Consider the following 18,820-nt stretch of genomic DNA (forward strand, 5'->3'; position numbering starts at 1 on the left):
GAGTTGCTACACTATTGGAGGCTTATCTTTTTTGCCGAGTTTAACCACAGAGCAGGAGAGGGGGCCACGGTGTAGAATATGGTCAGTGGTACAGACAGCAAAACCAATATTACAGGAGTGTTAACCATTCCCTACGTTATTCAAAAAACGTAAAAAAAAATTTTGGGCTGGAGTTACACTTAAAAAATGTACCTGTTCTGACATCCATACATATTCAACTAAAGATTAAATTAAAGATAAAAGACTAATTCAACCAACAGAACCTGTCTTGTATGCAATCCGGGAACTGCCTGCATATAGATTTTGTTATTCACTGAATTGTAGCGTTTTATTTTTATTTATCACATATTTATGAATTTACTTAATTGTGGTGATTCATTTTACACAGCATAACTATATTGGAATTCATTCAATGCCATCTACATCCAGCAATAGAGAAATGGCTGGCACAGCTGCTGGAACACAGCTCTGCTTACAGTACCTAATACAAGCTGCCACAGTCTATTACTGCCTAAGCAGCACCCCATCCCTTCTGATTTGCAAGTAATTTGTTTGGTCCAAGCTGTCACAAATTATTTTTAGTGCCAGGAAACCTGGAATTCTCTTTTAATAATTTGGAGGGGGTGTTTGTATACCTTCGGCCATATTACTTAAGTAAATTTTAGGTTTGATGGAAAATGTCTCAAAGTCTGACATCAATCACAAAGCTCTTCTTTTGGGGGTGAGCTCCCATAATCCTAACTTGTTTCTGTTGTCATGAAACAGACTGGGTGGCTGAGTGTTGTTATCCAGGGACTAAGAATTGTGTTACTGGCAGAAGTAAAATAAGGTTTAAATAAAGAAAACTAAAGTAGTCACCATATCTAAGGACTGGTAAGCTGCAATAAAATAATTTCTTGTTTTTGGGTTTAGATACGCTTTAAGCATTCTTACATATGCAGCAAAGAAAGGATGTATCTCACTTCAAATAAAATCTTTGTCAGAAAAGTTTCTTTTGTAAGGAAAAATAATGTTTTTTGATTGACTTGCCTTTTTAGAAATATAACATTCTCTCTTTACTATTCCTTCATTAACTACTTTAAGACCAGGCCTTTTCTGGAACTTTTTGTTTAAAAATTTGCATTTTTTGCCAGAAAATTACTTAGAACCCCCATACATTACATATTTTTTTTAGCAGAGTCCCTAGAAAGTAAAATAGCATTTGTTGCAATATTTTATTGTTTAGTTACAAGCAGTGTCAGGAGAATTATAACTCCACAGAGGGGTGGGTGCTGTCTCCATCAATGAACATCAGAGAAATGGATTTTACGGTAAGTCAAAAATTAAATTTTCTCTTTCGTTCATTGACGGACACATTTCCTGATCCTCTTAAGCATTGGGATGTCCCAAAGCAGTGTAAAACATGAGGGGTGGAAACAGCAAAAAATTCCCAAGGCTAAACAGTAGCCAACCAGGCAACAGGAGCTCAACCAAAACAACTAGAGCACACCTGAAAAAACAATACACCCTCAAAAGAAGATCAGGTCCTCTTAAACAGCAGCCTGCAAAACCTTGCGGCCAAAAGAAGCATCCGCAGATGCCAACACATTCACTTTATAGAACTTTGTGAAAATGTGCACCGATGACCAGGTGGCCGCCTTGCAAACCTGCGTCACTGACGCCTGATGACGGAAAGCCCAGGAGGCACTAAGTACCCTAGTAAAGGGCACCTTGACGGGGAAAGGAGGAACCTGACCCCTGATGGAATAGGCCTGAATCAGTCTGATTCATCTGGAAATGGTCGCAGAGGAAGCGGACAAACCCTTTATGAGGTCCATCCATGAGCACAAATAGAGAGTCTGACTTCCTGAAAGACTCTGTAGCTACCAGGTATATCCTTAATGCCCGGACCACATCTAAGGCATGCAAGGCAATTACCTTCGGATGTTTATCCCCCAGGCCCAGGTAGGGCAACACAATATCTTCAAAAACACAAAAGTAGTCCGGCGCTAAAATACCAGGACCTGCACCCCCTCCATGAGGAGGGACAATTGGCACATGGGGGTCATGGAACAGCTATGTGGAAATGATACACCAGCATGGGCGCTCAATAAGTAAAGTCACAACAACAATAGTCACATGTAAGCGCTGAATGAGCCCAATATGTAATGGGTGATGATGGCAACAGTTATCATAAATGGTGCAACACCCTTTGTGTAGATATGGTATAAAAAAAAGTTTATTGGAAGATAATTCCAAGATAATACAACTGTGGATGAGACAATAGCAAGTCTTTTGCAAGGACCCCAAATCTGCAATATACAACCAAAGGGTGAAGATGACTCACATAAAAGTTCCTAGCTGACTCACTGTTGAAGACATGGGACCAGTCAGAACGGTGGAGAGATACAGGTGGCCGTGCTGTACTTCAGACCGTGGAGATGGTAATGGAGGGGTGTCCCAGTGAACCGCGAAGGAGGATGGACAAGCTCACATGGTGCCAGGTGGAAATGAGGCAAAGGAGGAATAGAGCGATGTTGGTGTCACTGTGGCCGGATACTTAAAGGGAGGCTTCTGGAGAACCGAAAGCACCAAACTGAGGTCCCAAGGTGGCAATGCAGCCCGCTCTGGGGAACCAAATGTCGGACACCCTGAAGAAAGGTACACACAAGGGAGTGTGTTGCCAAAGGTCATTGGAAAAAGGCTGCCAAAGCAGACACCTGGCCCTTGATGGTACTGAAGGCCAATTTCTGTTCAACCCCCTGTTGAAGGAAGGTAAAGATCCGAGCCACCAAGAAGAAGCGAGGATGAATCTCAAGAGACTCACATCACTTCGTCTTCCACGTACAATGGTAGATCTTCCTAAAAGTAGATTTTCTAGTATTCAACAGGGTAGGAATCACCCCTATCATTCAGCACCTGGCGTTCAACAGCCAAGTCGTCAAAGCCAGCGACTGTAAAGCAGGATGAAAGATCGGTCCTTGGGACAGCAGATCCTCCCTGAGAGGAAGCTTTCAAGGAACGTCAGCGGCCAGCCGCACCAAATCGGCGTACCAAGCCCGGCGAGGGCCAGTCCAGAGTCACTAAGATGACTGGAATCCCTTCTGACTCGATCCTGCGGAGAACTCTTGGCAGCAGCTTGAGAGGAGGGAAGGCGTAAATCAGACGATACTGACCCCACGGGGCCACCAGCACGTCTGTGGCATCCACCAAAGGATCCCGTGACCAAGCCACAAACCTCTGAATCTGTTGATCCAACAGATCCATCTCCGGAATGCTCTACCGGAGACCCAGTTAATGAAACACCTCTGGATGAAGGGACCACTCCCCTTGGTCCAATGCCTGCTGACTGAGGTAATCCGCCTGCTAATTTTCCACCCCGGGAATGTGTATGGCGGAGAGGGCTGGAACGAACCTTTCTGTCCATCTTAGAATGCCGGCTACCTCCAGAGCGGCCAGGACACTTCTTGTGCCCCCTTGGTGATTGACAACTCTGAAGATGATCCATTCAATAGTCCAGACACAGTCTGATTGCTCAGAGCTCCAAGACATTTATCGGTAGTCTGGACTTCCAGCGTCCAGATTCTCTGAGCAGAATGCTTGCCGGGGACGCCTCTCCAGCCGGACAGGCTGGCATCCGTGGTGACCACTGTCCAATACAAGGGGAGGAAGGATTTTCCCACCAGAAGTGCCGGAGAACGAAGCCACCATATCAGGGACTCATTCGTTCCCAGACTCAGCCGGATCTGATTGTCCGGAGACTGCGCAGTCTTGTCCCATTTGGTCAGAATCTCCCTTTGCAGGGACCTCGTATGGAACTGTGCAAACGGAACTGCCTCGAAGGTAGACAACATAAGGCCTAACACCCACATGGAAGTCCGGAGGGATGATCATCTGCTGGACAGCAGGAGACTTAGGCTGGCCATACACGATACAATTTTCTTACAATTTTCTAGAAATTTACCTTCAAATATGTAGTACAAAGGCCTGCCTAATTAGATACAAGTGAAAGTGTTGTTTAGCTTTGACCTCATATTATGTGGTTTGTGGTAAATCTAACAGAAAGTGTACAACAAAAGTTGAACATGTATGGCCAGCCTAACTGCAGCCTGCAATTTCTGGAGTTAAGGCTGAGTCTAGATAGTCTAGCTTCGTGGGCGGAACCAAAACAGACTTTAGAAAATTCAGAATCCAGCCAAACTACCGCAGAGTTCGCATAGTGATCACCAGGTTTTCCACTAGAGCAAAGGTGACTCAGCTCGCAGAAGGAGATCATCCAAGTAGCCTAGTACCACGATCCCCCGTTGGCGTAACAAGGCTCACACCGGGGCCAAGACTTTTGTGAAGACCCGAAGAGCAGAAGTGAGACCAAAGGGTAACGCCACAAACTGATAATGCTCCTCTCCCACAGCAAAGATGACTGGCACATGTTAGATGCCACCACCGTTCGAATGGACTAGTTTATGGAGCAGTTTAGCGCCTTGAGGTCCAGGATTGGTCGCACTTTGCCTTCTTTCCTGGGAACTGTGAACAGGTTTGAGTAAAAACCCTGAAAACGTTCCGAAGTCGGAACTGGGACAATCACAACTTGAAGTAACAGGTATTGTACCGCCCCAAACAGGCCCTGTAAGCGGTCCAGGGACAGGCGCAAGTTGGAAGGAAAAAACCTTGCCAGGGGCCAAGAGCGAAACTCGATCTTGCAGCCGGACCAAATGACTTTATGGACCCACTTGTCTTGCACCAGGGAAGCCTACAGGTCTGGAAACTAGCGAAGATGTCCCCCCACCCCCGATACGGGTGAGGGCACACCTTCATGCTGAAGGATCCTTGTTCGTGGGCCTTGAAAAGCCCGCTCTCTGCTTGCCAGACCAGTTTGGTTTAGATCCTCCAGAGGAGGCCCTGAAAGGCTTCGAGCCCTTGTCAGTCAACCCTGAGGGGCGAAAAAACTTCTTATGAGCCTTATGAAGGCCCATGTCTACAACGAGGTTCCTTGCCCTTAGTAGCCAGTACTCTTCCCCCTCTGCGAGACCTTTAAGGATGTCATCCAGGGTAGCCCCAAACAGGCGATCTCCTTGAAAAGGAAGATCAGTCAGGGTCTTTTTAGAAGTCTGGTACGCAGACCAGCACTTGAGCCAAAAGACACGCCAAGGACCACTGCTGAAACAAAGAGCCCAGCCACTAAGGGAGCCGCATCCAAAGAGGCACAACAGATAAAATTGTCCGCCCGCTCAGCAAAGGCAGGGGCAGCTGTTCTCCCTCCAGGTTACGGCGTAAGAGCTTAGCACACACGGTCAGAGTTTGTGACACCAGGGCAATGGTGAATACCAGCCGCACTGCCAAACCAGCCAGAGTGTACATATTGGTCGTCCCCAATCTTTAGCGACAATTATGTCAAAATAGGCATGGAAAGGAAACACCTGTGCCGCTCTGGATGGCTTGTGAGTGCCAAAGGGAACCTGCGCCTCCGTCTCAGCTGCGTCCTCCATCTTCAGGGTCCCACGCACAAATACAATCAGTGCCTCCACCGGCGCCTTTTCTTGTGCGGTTGCAAACGTGGAGGAATCATCCTCACTATCAGAGGATTCCGGGCACGAGATTGCAGACCCAGCAGGGTGACCCACATTCACGGCGGCCAAATAAGATTTAGGAGACAGATGAGGCAGGGGAAGGTGGCCCGAAAGCCACCTCCACCCGGGACACAAAGGACTCCAGGACTGCAGTCAGTGCATGGATGGTTGGGACCCAGAGGGTCCCGCAGCCTCAGAGAGGAGATCAGGTGGGGAGATGTGCTCCAAAGACTCCCATGAGTCATCAGGGGGACCCCACAAAAAGTGTAAAACACTGCTAAGGGACAGCCCCCACCGTGCTGGCAGCACCACCCGGTCACCAGGCACAAACACTAAGCGATCCTCAGCAGAGAGGGAGAGGACCCCACCAGACTCCCCACCCAGCAGAAACAGGCACCTGCAGCCACCAGGATAATCTGCACTGCACCCGTCGCGATCAGGAAGAAAAAGGATCCAGGAGTCAGCACCAGGGGATGAGGAGGGGCTTCCCATCGCCTAAATCGCCGCCTACAGGGCTCCACTGTCATGGCCGCCGCTATTTTCAATGGCAAACCACAGCAAAATGGTCGCCGGACAACACAAACATGGCCGTCGTGTATAGAAACACACAGGCAACAAAAAAAAATGGCGGCACAGCGAGGCTTCCAGGGACCCAGGCCTCAAGGACAGATGCAGGCAGGACGGGGGGCCCTGGCAGGAGTCCCCACCAGGTACAACCTCACCCCGCTAGTCGATCATCCAGTCACCTGTGGCGCACCCCCCCACCCGGCCCACATCGCCAGCTAGCGCCCTTCCCCCACCCCAGGAGGTGGACCAGACCACCCAAACAGCCCCAGCATATGTGGAGGGGGGGGTGCCTAACGGGAAGGAGGTCAACCCGGGAGTCCGACCATCCCAAGGAGGGGCCCACGTCCACCCCAAAACACTCCAGGGGAGAGGGGGGACAGCTACCCACCATACCAGGAACCAGGCGGGCACCGCTCCAGACAGAACCCCTCTCGATCAAAATGGAGGGGCTGTCGGCTACAAGGAACGCTGCGACTTGGGCCACAACTTCGTCGTATGCGATCTCACAGGCAGTTTAACTCGCAGGCCAGCCCCCGTCCAGTGGGGCTATGTCGCGGCCAACCAAGTGCAGAGGTCTGCGCGTGCTCGCTGGCCAGGCTGAGGTGACCACTGGATCTAGATTGTCCAGCCCGTGGCCCCGTACGGCAGTTGATTGTAGATCTCATAGGAACAATCCAGGAGAAAAAAAAATTCTATCCAAAAAGAAAAAAATTTGCCAGGACCAAAGATCCCAGCAAGGAACTAGGTCCTTACTCCTAACTAGGCAGAAAAAAAAAAACTGAGCAGAGAGAGGAAGTATATCCCTTGGGACTGCCCATGGGCGTAGCCAGATTTCTTTTCTGCCTAGTGTCCTACTCCTGTAGGGGGCAGTATAACCAATGGTTAAGAATATCAGGAGCTGTGTCTTTCAATAAACAAAAGAGAAATACTTGAATTTTATTTTTGTACATATAAGCAGGAAATAGATTTTGACTTTGTGTTGCGATTTGAAAAGAAAGCTTATGTGATCCAAACAGATGAAAAACACAAGCCACTATACCTGTGTATTCGAATATGTGTCTGCAAAGAGGTTTTAGCAGTAAAAGACTTTCCACAGATCTCACATGTATATGGCCTCTCGCCTAAGGAAAAAGCATAGAGATTATTTAATTCAAAAACATAAACCAACCTGTTCTTTATACTTTGTGAACACAGGCACTTCGAAGTGCATCTTTGACACGTTTATGACAGATCCATCAGACACTTTTCTTATATGGAAGTACTAGGCACATACAACAGAATTCTAGGAGGCAATATGGCAAACATGGAGGTGTACATTGGAAAAACTGTTTTTGTACAAAAGAACAGCACCAGTTTAGAAAGAAAAATAAAATGTGGAGGGGTTTTTGAGTATGTGGTTTAAATGAAACTACGGAAATAAAAAAATGACATATAGAATATGGTTTGTCCCTAGCATTAATACAAACGTTTGTTTTTCTGAGACTCCCCAATAACATCCCGGTGATCCTGCCTGTAGACCCATTATAATTGCACTTCTTTTTTACAGGGTGACAACACCTCTGGCTTTGCAGTGAAATTGCACAGCAGCATTATCATCCTACAAACAAGGTAATCTTAGATGAAAATGAACTTTTATAGGCTCACCTTTTAACCCTTGCAATAATATATCAAGGGTAGTAGTTTTTTTAAAAACACTGTGCAGCTTACAAATTGGTGCCATACCTGCAGGCCAGTGGGGACATTCCAACAGTCTGTCAAAGAAACTACTATTTCAAGAGATCAGCCTGGGATCTGGGATGCAGTGTACATTGGACATAGGGGGAAGACAGTGCAATGTGCATGTGTAGGTCTTGAAAAGAGGGAGAGAGCTTGTTCCAGTGTATCCCACATCCTAGGAAGGACAGGGCTGGTCTCTTACAATGGTGGTTTTTCAGCAAGGCAATGAGGAAGCCACTATTGGCCTACATGTATGACATTTAAGGAAAGCACCAATTTTGAAAGCTGCAGTGTTTTTAGAACGACATTGTACGTTTTACTACAAAGGTGAACTTAGCCTTTAGGCCCCATGCACACTAGCATTTTTTTTAAGCTCCTAGAACAGGAGTCTTAAACTGGTGGGCCTCCAGCGGAACTACAATTACCATGAGGCATTGAAAGGCTGACAGTTAGAAGCATGACTCTCATAGTCAGAGGCATGATGGTTCCGCAACAGCTGGAGGGCCGCCAGTTTGAGACCCCTATCCTAGAAACAAAACAGGAGCAGAAAATAAATGGTTTTTCTAGAGTCTTTTGGAGCGTTTTTCCAAAAAAATACTGAACACTTCTAAATGCTACTAAAATGCTCCTAACAGCTTTTTTTTTTTTAGCTTTTTCTTTTCCCTCATGTACTGTAAAAAAGTTAATAAATTGTTCCTAAATGCTTCTAAAAGCTATTAAAACGCTACTACAAGCTGGCACAAAAATGCAATTATCAGCTTTTTGCATCCAGCGTTTTTTTTCTAGTGTTTTTTTGTGTGTATTGAGCCTAAAACAGAAACCAAAAAAAAACACTTAAAAGTGTTACTAAACCTAGGACCCTGTGTTCACTATATCTGGTCTCCCACAGTACACAGAACATGGAAATACTGGCAATAGTTTTAGTCAAGGCTTTTTTTCTCAGAAAATAGGCGCAGGAACCTTCCCTCCCCAGTCAACTCCCGCCCCCATTCCCACCCCTACTGGCCCCAATCTCGCCATTCCTTAGGGAAGAGAAGTAAAATGATGCCAGATAATGGTTGTGGTCAAGGCTCTGAACTGCATTTCGCACAAAATTCAAGGTTCAGGAAAGAGTAACACACAGAGTTGTGTAGTACTGAGAAGTGTGTATCACAGTGTGCAGAAAGAAAATTAGCATCCCCATCCACATCTCACCTTCTCTCCTCCCGCCCATAGCTCACCTTCTACTACCCCGTCCACAGCTCAACACCCCCATCCACAGCTTTTCTTCTCTTACTCCTGTCCGGAGCTCACCTCTCCTCCCCCCCCCCCCCCCCATCCACAGCTTGCCTTCTCTTCCTCCTGTCCGGAGCTCTTCTCCCCCCCCCCCCCCATCCACAGCTTGCCTTCTCTTCCTCCTGTCCATAGGTTGCCTTCTCTTCCTCCTGTCCGGAGCTCTTCTCCCCCCCCCCCCCCCATCCACAGCTTGCCTTCTCTTCCTCCTGTCCATAGGTTGCCTTCTCTTGCTCCTGTCCGGAGCTCACCTCTCCTCCCCCCCCCCCCCATCCACAGCTTGCCTTCTCTTCCTCCTGTCCATAGGTTGCCTTCTCTTCCTCCTGTCCATAGGTTGCCTTCTCTTCCTCCTGTCCATAGGTTGCCTTCTCTTCCTCCTGTCCATAGGTTGCCTTCTCTTCCTCCTGTCCGGAGCTCACCTCTCCTCCCCCCTCCATCCACAGCTTGCCTTCTCTTCCTCCTGTCCATAGGTTGCCTTCTCTTCCTCCTGTCCGGAGCTCTTCTCCCCCCCCCCCCCCCCCATCCACAGCTTGCCTTCTCTTCCTCCTGTCCATAGGTTGCCTTCTCTTGCTCCTGTCCGGAGCTCACCTCTCCTCCCCCCCCCCCATCCACAGCTTGCCTTCTCTTCCTCCTGTCCATAGGTTGCCTTCTCTTGCTCCTGTCCGGAGCTCACCTCTCCTCCCCCCCCCCCCCCATCCACAGCTTGCCTTCTCTTCCTCCTGTCCATAGGTTGCCTTCTCTTCCTCCTGTCCATAGGTTGCCTTCTCTTCCTCCTGTCCATAGGTTGCCTTCTCTTCCTCCTGTCCATAGGTTGCCTTCTCTTCCTCCTGTCCGGAGCTCACCTCTCCTCCCCCCTCCATCCACAGCTTGCCTTCTCTTCCTCCTGTCCATAGGTTGCCTTCTCTTCCTCCTGTCTGGAGCTCACCTCTCTCCACCCCCCCCCCCCCATCCACAGCTTGCCTTCTCTTCCTCCTGTCCGGAGCTCACCTCTCCTCCCCCCCTCTATCCACAGCTTGCCTTCTCTTCCTCCTGTCCTCAGCTTGCCTTCTCTTCCTCTTGTCCGAAGGTCACCCCCCCCCCCCCATCCACAGCTTGCCTTCTCTTCCTCCTGTCCGGAGCTCACCTCCCCCCCCATCCACAGCTTGCCTTCTCTTCCTCCTGTCCGGAGCTCACCTCCCCCCCCATCCACAGCTTGCCTTCTCTTCCTCCTGTGCGGAGCTCACCCCCCCCCCCCCCCATCCACAGCTTGCCTTCTCTTCCTCCTGTCCAAAGGTTGCCTTCTCTTCCTCCTGTCCGGAGCTCATCTCCCCCCCCCCCACCCACAGCTTGCCTTCTCTTCCTCCTGTCCACAGCTTGCCTTCTCTTCCTCCTGTCCACAGCTTGCCTTCTCTTCCTCTTGTCCGAAGGTCACCTCCCCCCCCCCCCATCCACAGCTTGCCTTCTCTTCCTCCTGTCAGGGAGGTCACCCTCCACAGGTCAACCTCTCTCTCCCTCGTCAACAGCCCACCTTCCCTCCCCATCTGAAGCCCACTGTCCACCCCTCCCCCATCCATAGGTCACCCTCTCCCTCATCCACCACTCATCTTCCCTCCCCATGCACAACTCACCCTCTTCCCTCCTGGTCACAGGTCACTATCTCCCACCCTTTTTACAGGTACCCTTTCCTCCCCATCCACAGCTCACCTTCCCCCCTCCGCCACATCAACAGTCCATCTTCCCTCCCCATCTGAAGCTCGCGCCCCCCCCCCCCCCACAGGTCACCCTCTCCCTTATCCACAACTCACCCTCTCCCCCCTGTCTACAGGTAACCCTCTCCCTTTCTATTCACAGGCCACCTCCCCCCCCCCATCCACAGATCAGCCTCTCCCCCCCCCCCACATTCCCAACTCACCTTCCCTCCCCATCCACAGCTGACCCTCTCCCCCGTCTACAGGTCACCCTCTCCTTCCCAATCCACAGCTCACCCTCTCCCCGTTTCCAGGTCACCCTCTCCCTTCTCCATCCACAGGCCACCTTCTCTCCCGTCCCCATTTATTGGTCACCCTCTCCCCCATCCACAGCTCACCTTCTCCCCCCCCCATCCACAACTCACCTTCGCTCTTCCTATCTACAAGTCACCTTCTCCCCTACCCCTATCCACAGGTCACCTTCTTCACTCCCCCCCCCCCCCCCCAACAGCTCATCTTCTCCATCCCCATCCACACAGCTCAACCCTTCCTTCTCTCCCCCACATTCCACAGTTTACCTTAGTGTGCGCCCCACTATCCACAACTCACTTTTTTACCCTTTATCAATATATGTCACCTATGCATCCCCATCCACAGATTATCTATCTGCCCCTCCACATTTAACTTCTGCACCCCCATCTACAGCTCCCCTAATCCATAGCTCTCTGACCTCTGCAAAATCTTAACTTCTCCACAGCTGCCTCTCTGCACAGCCACCCCACCCCCTTTTCGTTTTCAGCTCTGTCACCTCTACATAGTTTAGAGTCACAGTTTATCCTCACAGGATTAGATCGGTGCAGTCGGCTTTGTTCTTTGAGGTAGAGCAGGCTTTTTTTTTGCCTACTGTGCAATCTCTTCTGTGCAGCGTCACCTGTCAGATCAGTGTAGCACAGAGCCGAGGAGGACTTTTTTTAAAGCGCTTCACTCGGCTCGATGCTACACTGATCCGATAGGCATCAGGCAGGGACACAAGATGCCTCTGGAAGCCTCAGATTAAAAAAACTCCATGGTTGTGGCATCTGCATCCAGGGCAAATATCATCAGGTGTGGGGGAACGTGCCCTGGATGCCGGTGCTAGAACACAGTCGGTGGAGGAAGTACTATAGAGAACTTACTCCATCGGCTTCAGTGTTGAGTGACAGCCTGGATAGGCGAATGCTGCTGGAGGTGGCGGAACGCTGTTCCGCCCTGTTCCAGCTCTAAAAAAGCTCTGGTTTTAGTAAATATAAACTGCTAAATACCTTTTCTCATCAGCAGTATATAGCAGTCTTGTGACTTCTATCAGTGTCTGGTTAAAGCTTATAGGAGGAGTTTTCATTCTACTCTGACTGTACTATGAGGCTGCAGGACCCCTGACCCTTTGGACAGCGCTGAATGGCTCTGTGCTGATCACATGCACCCTCCCCAGAAAAAAAAAAAACTCTCTAGCAATACACCCCAAACTGAGCATGTGCAGAGTGACCCCAAATGCTCTTTCTTATCAGTCTTATGAATTGGGGACAGTGGAAGAAGGGGCGGATCAGAGAAGACATGATCAAACAGCCTTTTCACACAATGCGCAGGATTAACCCCTTAGGTTCCACAGTGAGTATAACAAACATGTTTTACTGCATATACACACTGATTTTACAGTTGTGGGTTTAGTAACACTTTAAAGCCTAACTGCAGCAAATGTTTTTTACGCAGTTACAGCAACAGGTGTTTGTTTATTTATTTATATATATATATATATATATATATATATTTTTTTTTTTTTTGCAAAAAGGGCTTTAAAAAAGGTGACCGTTGTAAAATCAGCTAAATATATTCAAAACAAAAAGGTGTAGCATAGTCAAAGTCTGTTTTCTTTAGCAATCAGCCACAGCCCGGGCCGGTGCTTCCACTAGGCAAACTAGGCAGCCGCCTAGGGCGCATTGCAACCTAGGGGCGCAGCCATGATTTGGCACTCTCTGTCCATCATGAATGATCCTTGTGAGCTGAGGGGAGGGGGCGACAGTGGGGGGGAGGAAGAATGGACAGAGGAAGATGCCAGGTGTCTGGGGCAGTGGCTGAACTACCAGGCCCTGGCTTTCCACCACTGTTGGGGGGGGGGGGCCAAGAGGCGGGAAGGGAGCCCACAGGAGTGCTGCCTGCATGATGATCCTCTTTGGCTGGAGCTGAATGGTGTAAACCCTGGGCAGGAAGTGACTCTCTGCACTGAGCTGGTGGGCAGCCGTTCATTTCCCTGGGTCGGTATTAAGTAGGGAGCGGAGGAGAGCTGAACCTGACCCCAAGCTTGGCACTGGAGGGTGGCACCTTTACTGGAGCAGAAACGACGAGGCACCGGAATTGTCTGAGGAGGTTTGGGATTAGGGACGTGCAGAGTTCTCGGACTGCTGCTTCTCCCTTCACCAGGAGCTGGTTGGAGCTGTGGTGAGCACTGTGGTCCAGAAGAGGAGCATCCTAGAAGAAGGAATCAGCAGGATCACGGTGAAGGAGGGCAGAGTTCGGGCCACTCTCTTCATACCGCCCAGTGAGTGTCCGCAGAACAGGGGATCAGGGTCTCTGGGTGTGACATAGAGGTTCCCTGGTGTGAAAGGGAATCAGGGTGACCACGTGTGCCATGGGGGATAGGGGTCACCGGGTGTAACAGGGTTTCGGGGTCACCAGGTGTGCAATGAGGAATTGGGGTCCCTGGGTGTGCCATGAAGGACTGAGGTACCCAGGTGTGACATGGAGGAACATCAGGGTCCCCAGGTGTGATATGGAAAAAACATCAGGGTCTCTGGGTATGACATGGAGGAACATTAGGTGCCCCTGGTGTGACATGGAGGATCATCGGGGTCCCTTGGTGTGGCATAGAGGGACATTAGGGTCCCCAGGTGTGACATGGAGGAATATGGGGGTCACTGGGTATGACAGCATAACATAAAGGAGCCATCAGATCAGGGTCCTTGGGTAGGACATAGAGGAGTTTTTAACCCCTTCCTTTTTATTTTTTTGGGGGCGGGGGGCGCAAGTAGCTGGCCTTGCCTAGGGCGTAAAATAGTCTAGCACCGGCCCTGGCCACAGCTTGAGTAGAAAAGCCTGTCCCCTGACTGCATGCTATAGACTAGGGTCCTTGCGAACTGTATGGAAGCAGTGATTTCCCTGCAGAGGTCCAACACTCCCCCTGCTGACCAAGGAAAACAATGTGTAAGACTTTGCAAACCTTCTGTTTTGATAGACCCGGAACATATTTAGCTTATTTTAACTGATGAATGGTCTTTAAAGCGATTCGTTTTATGTGAACATTATCATTGTTTAAGTCCCAGGTAAACACTGGTGCAATGCGGGGAAACCCCACCATTCAGTGCCGGTTCCCGCATCGCACCTGAATCGTACAGTGGTTCACAATGAGATCTGTGAACCGCTGGGGGTGTCAATATAAAATTAATGACACACCCCAATGTAAAATTAATGACACCCCCAGATCGGTTTGCAGATCGCAGTGCAAACTGAAAATTGTGCAGGAATCAGTTTGCATAGGTATGAACACCCATGCCATCCGATTTCAGTGCAGACCAAAAAAAAGGGGTCTGCACTATTTTGGTGCGAATGCGATGCGATTTCAGCCACACCATTTGTATGGCTGAAATCACATCGCACATCAATGCAGTGTGAATCACATGCGATATCTGGCATCATACTAATTGTGAACCAGCCCTAAGGAAACTACTTCTGACATTTGTGGTGTACAAAATAAAATCAATGTTTTTTGATAGAAAATTACTTAGAACCCCCAAACATTATATATTTTTTTTTTTTTTTTAGCAGAGACCCTATAGAATAAAGGAGATTGTCACAATACTTTATGTTACACCGTATTGGTGCAGCGGTCTTACAAACGCAATTTTTAAAAAAAATTTGGCCCTTTAAGGCCGTTAGGTGGAATTGACATGTGACGTTTGACGTCGCTCTGGTCCTTTTAAGGGCATAGAGTCGAGTGGAGGCCATTTTGCCCTCACTCGACTTCCTGCCCATCAGGAGAAGGGATTGGATCATTTTTCCTGCTACCGACGGCTCCGGTAAGCAGGGAAAATGATCGGGAAGCGGCAGGAGGTGGGGGGCCGCTGGGACCACTTTTATGTCAAAGCGGACTGCCCGCCGTGTAAGAAAATACTGGGGTTTTGGCAGCTATCTGCTGCCATAACTCCAGTATTCAAAGTAGCGACGTAATTACATGGTGGGCAGTGGTTTAAGCCTGGTCTCTGTATATAACTTTTGAACATATGCACAAGGGGTTAGGCATATTTGCTCATATTTTTTATGCTGGCAGACTGCTTGTAGTCCCAATGTCTAGGCTTTAAAGGGATTGATTTACTAAAACTGGAGAGTGTAAAATCTGGTGCAGCTGTGCATGGTAGCCAATTAGCTTCTAACTTTAGCTTGTTTCATTAAGCTGACAATAAAACCTGAAAGCTGATTCATTTCTATGCAGAGCTGTGCCAGATTTTGCACTCTCCAGTTTTAGTAAATCACCCTCTAGGTGACAAAGTGAGGAGACATGGAGCCATAGAAGCTTTTTTTCATGTCAGGTACATTTTGATGAAAATAATGCGATTGGTAATGCTGACATATTCTCTATCATTTTGTATTTATTTGTAAATTTAGCTCCACTGTAAAGAAGATATTGGAAGGGCATTACCAGCCTTCCATTGGCACCATCATTGATAACATGAGGCTGACTGGTTATCAGAATGCATGTCAATGGCCAGGGGCCGGCCCAGATGCTGTAGTGCAATTCCATTAAATGAAGGGGTGGTTAGGACCTCATCATTCACTATATACTGACAGATGAGTTCTAGCCATTGATTAAAGGTTAGACTTTTATTCACTATCTGTTAGGTACTTTCGTACATTGTCAAGTTACCCCACAGTGAATCGTCATGTGGTACACATACAGTTTTTACATAGGAATAGAATGGTACCTGTATGAGATCTTAGATGCTTTTTTAACTGTGCAGCATCCATGAATTTTCTTTGGCAGACATTGCACTCTGGTAACCCGCGGCCTTCAATAGAATGCATAACAGAGAGAGAGAAAACACAAACTCAGAGTACACTTTAATTTATTTGAATCTGTCACTACAAATGGTAAAATATGACTTGCACTAAGTACTGCAATAAACTCTGCACTGCAAAACTAAGGATGCAGCGAAAGGGTGATAAATATTACCTTAAAGGGTAACTCCACTTTTGTGGGGGGAAAAAATAGCAAATAAAGAAAAAACAATATAGCGTATACAACTGCGAAACACAAACCATCATTGAATGTTATTAAAAACGACATTTCATTTTCAATCTGCAGCTGTTGTAATTTTCTGAAAATGTAATGCAATATGGCTACCTGGAGCTGTTCTGTACACAGAATGTATACTGACCACACCCCAGAAACATAATTTCCTGCTTGTGTGATTGGCTCACCAATTTTCCCAGAGGTCTGCCTAAGATACTAGTCAGATTTCTGGCACCCCCTGCAACAAAAATCTCATTTTGGTGAGTAACCCCCAATAGGAACACGTCTAAAGGGATGCAGGCCCAGCAGCTTTCCTCAGAGCCCTGCAGCTGCCACAGCTGATAGATCATTATTAAACCACTCCCATTAGACCCACTCTGCACAGAGGAACAACAATGATTTCTTCAAAATAACAAAAGGTAGGAATCTGCAAAAAAGTTTGTTAAATTCCTTGCAATGTACAGAGATCACCCAGAGGGGAATGTTTTTTTCTCAACAAAAGTGGAGTTACGCTTTATCATTCAGTGGGCTTTTGTTTAACACACTTGACTTACTAAAACAAAATCTGACAAACATTGTAAATGAGGACAGCGTAAAAAAAAAACAGATATGTAAATAATATTGTACCTATCCTTGCCCTTTAGGTTTGCACAGGGTTTTGGGGTATCCAGAATGCCAAATGACCAGGCTTTACTTGTTACTATGGAGGTACAGGGAAAGGTGGAAGTAGCAGAATATGCTACCCAGTATCACATCTGTTAAATGATGCTTCCCCTTTGCTCTGATCCTATCTGCTTTCTCAATACTGAATTTTTTAAATACACAGTCACGTAACCGCAAAGCTCCGGATCATTCCTCTCTCTCTCGACAGCCGTTTGGAGGGAACCCCTCTCCCAGCCGACACCACACTTCAGCAACCATGGGAGCTACGAATGCCCACAGAATGGTGTGATGGCTACCAGTGATTCAGCACCGTCGCCGACACCTCCACAGTAAAAGGGACTGTATAGAAAAACTTTAATTACAAAATGTAAGCAGAGAGGACCGGAGCAAATTGAAACATTTAAGGTCTCATGCACACTGGGTTATTGTAAATGCTGTCTCTCCTGACAGGAGAAAATCAGCCTTAAAAATGCAGTTTAGACACTTTTAGCAGGTTTGTGCATTTTTTTTTTTTATTTCATTAGCCAGAATTTTAATTGATTAAGCCACTGAAATAAATAATGCTCAAGCACTAAATGTGCCTAACCTTTAGATGAGATTTAGGGGTTTTTTTTTGCCCAAAAGCTCTTCTCCTGAACGTGATTTTCTCTCCTAAACTCCTCTAAAACCCTATCTGTGCATTGACACATAGGTTTTTATTGAGGTGCTTCAGGGGCTTAGGCAACAAACACCAAAAGACCCAAAAATTCAGTTTAGGAGCAACAGTGTGCTTAAGGCCTAACAAGGAAGTTGTTTGTGTAACCTTTCCTTCCACTTTCAGTTCAACCTAAAACTAACTAACTAAATCTACTGGCAGCCACATTCTAGGACTAACCTATCTAACCCTGTAAAGCAAAAATAGCTATACATACCTTTTCTTAAGCCGATCCGGTCTCCAGCGGAGGATGCTGTGTGCAGGAGACAGGCGACAACGACTGTGCAATGCCTGGGAACCGACGTCGCCTATAGAATTACTATGGAACTTCCGTTATCGGCTGTCTCCTCTGCACCCTCCTCCACAGTGAAGCCGCCGCTGACAGCTCAGTGTAGGCCCAGACTGCAGCGGCTTCAGAAAAGGTATGTATAGTGATTTCTTATTTACAGGGCAAGATAGGTTAGTCTTAGAATGTTGCTGCAGGTAGAATTAGAATTGGTTAGTTTTAAGCTGAACTTCCATTTTAAAGTCTAGCTGTTATCCCTCATCTATGAACATTAAACTATACACAGCATTTGATAAGTCCAGATGTTAACAATGGCACCAGGCAAAATCAAAGTCTGTAAAGCACAAAGTGATAAGCTAGTTAAAAAAAACGGTCTGTGTGTTTTCTAAGTTGTACCCATGTATTCCACAACGGACGTCCTCTACACTGTTTTATTGTGTATTCTTTTTCCTTTGCATTTGAACCAATAAAAATTTATTGAAAGTAAAAAAAAACGGTTTATGCTTTTGCCTCCTGGGCTTAGTGAGCAAGGTTCTAAATATGAAATGTCAGACATGCTGTGGGGTTCAATATACCAGCCCAACTACATTGGTCTGGTAGCATTTGTCCACATGCAAACAGAACATATGTGCTAAAGGAGCTCATGTGTTGATAGGCCCTTATAAAGAATTTTTTGCTAACTTCATCTAGAATATGAGAGAACTGGAGTTGGAGGTTTTACCGGCAACCACAGTTTTTTGTGAAAAGTGGCCCAACAAGTATTAAACAGGTGCTCCTTGCTAAGTCTACATACAAAGCCATCCACAACCCTGCACAAAGCTACATCACCAACCCCCCCTAATCTCCCAAAATATCAGCCAAATGGCCCTCTTCACTTCTCCAAAGACTGCTTGCTCTCTAACTCATTTGTTACCTTTACCCATGTTTGCCTCCAGGACTTCTCTAGAGCCTCTCTAATCTTCAGGAACTCCCTATCCTAATTATTCTGGCTATCTCCTACCCTTCACACAAACCTTGAGAACATATTTTTGGGGAAGACTATCCCATCCTAATGTAACATCTGGAATTTTACTCTCCCCACCAACTCATCCA

The 18,820-nt window shown here is 47.5% G+C and overlaps 1 protein-coding gene across 2 annotated transcripts in view; it reads right to left on the reverse strand.

Moving 5' to 3' along the window:
* Positions 1-18,820, reverse strand: part of ZBTB24 (zinc finger and BTB domain containing 24) — a 36,702-nt gene that overhangs the window by 2,239 nt on the left and 15,643 nt on the right. The window contains exons 5-6 of one of the 2 annotated variants that reach the window (XM_082251579.1): positions 15,778-15,861; positions 7,153-7,234 (exon numbers count right to left, since the gene is read on the reverse strand). In XM_082251579.1, the coding sequence (XP_082107705.1) occupies positions 7,153-7,234; positions 15,778-15,861 (166 nt within the window). The remainder of the gene's footprint in view (positions 1-7,152; positions 7,235-15,777; positions 15,862-18,820) is intronic. The other variant, XM_082251580.1, reaches the window with a different exon arrangement.

This window comes from Pelophylax lessonae (assembly GCF_965119305.1).
Source record: "Pelophylax lessonae genome assembly, chromosome: 3".
NCBI classification, from domain to species: Eukaryota; Metazoa; Chordata; class Amphibia; order Anura; family Ranidae; genus Pelophylax; species Pelophylax lessonae.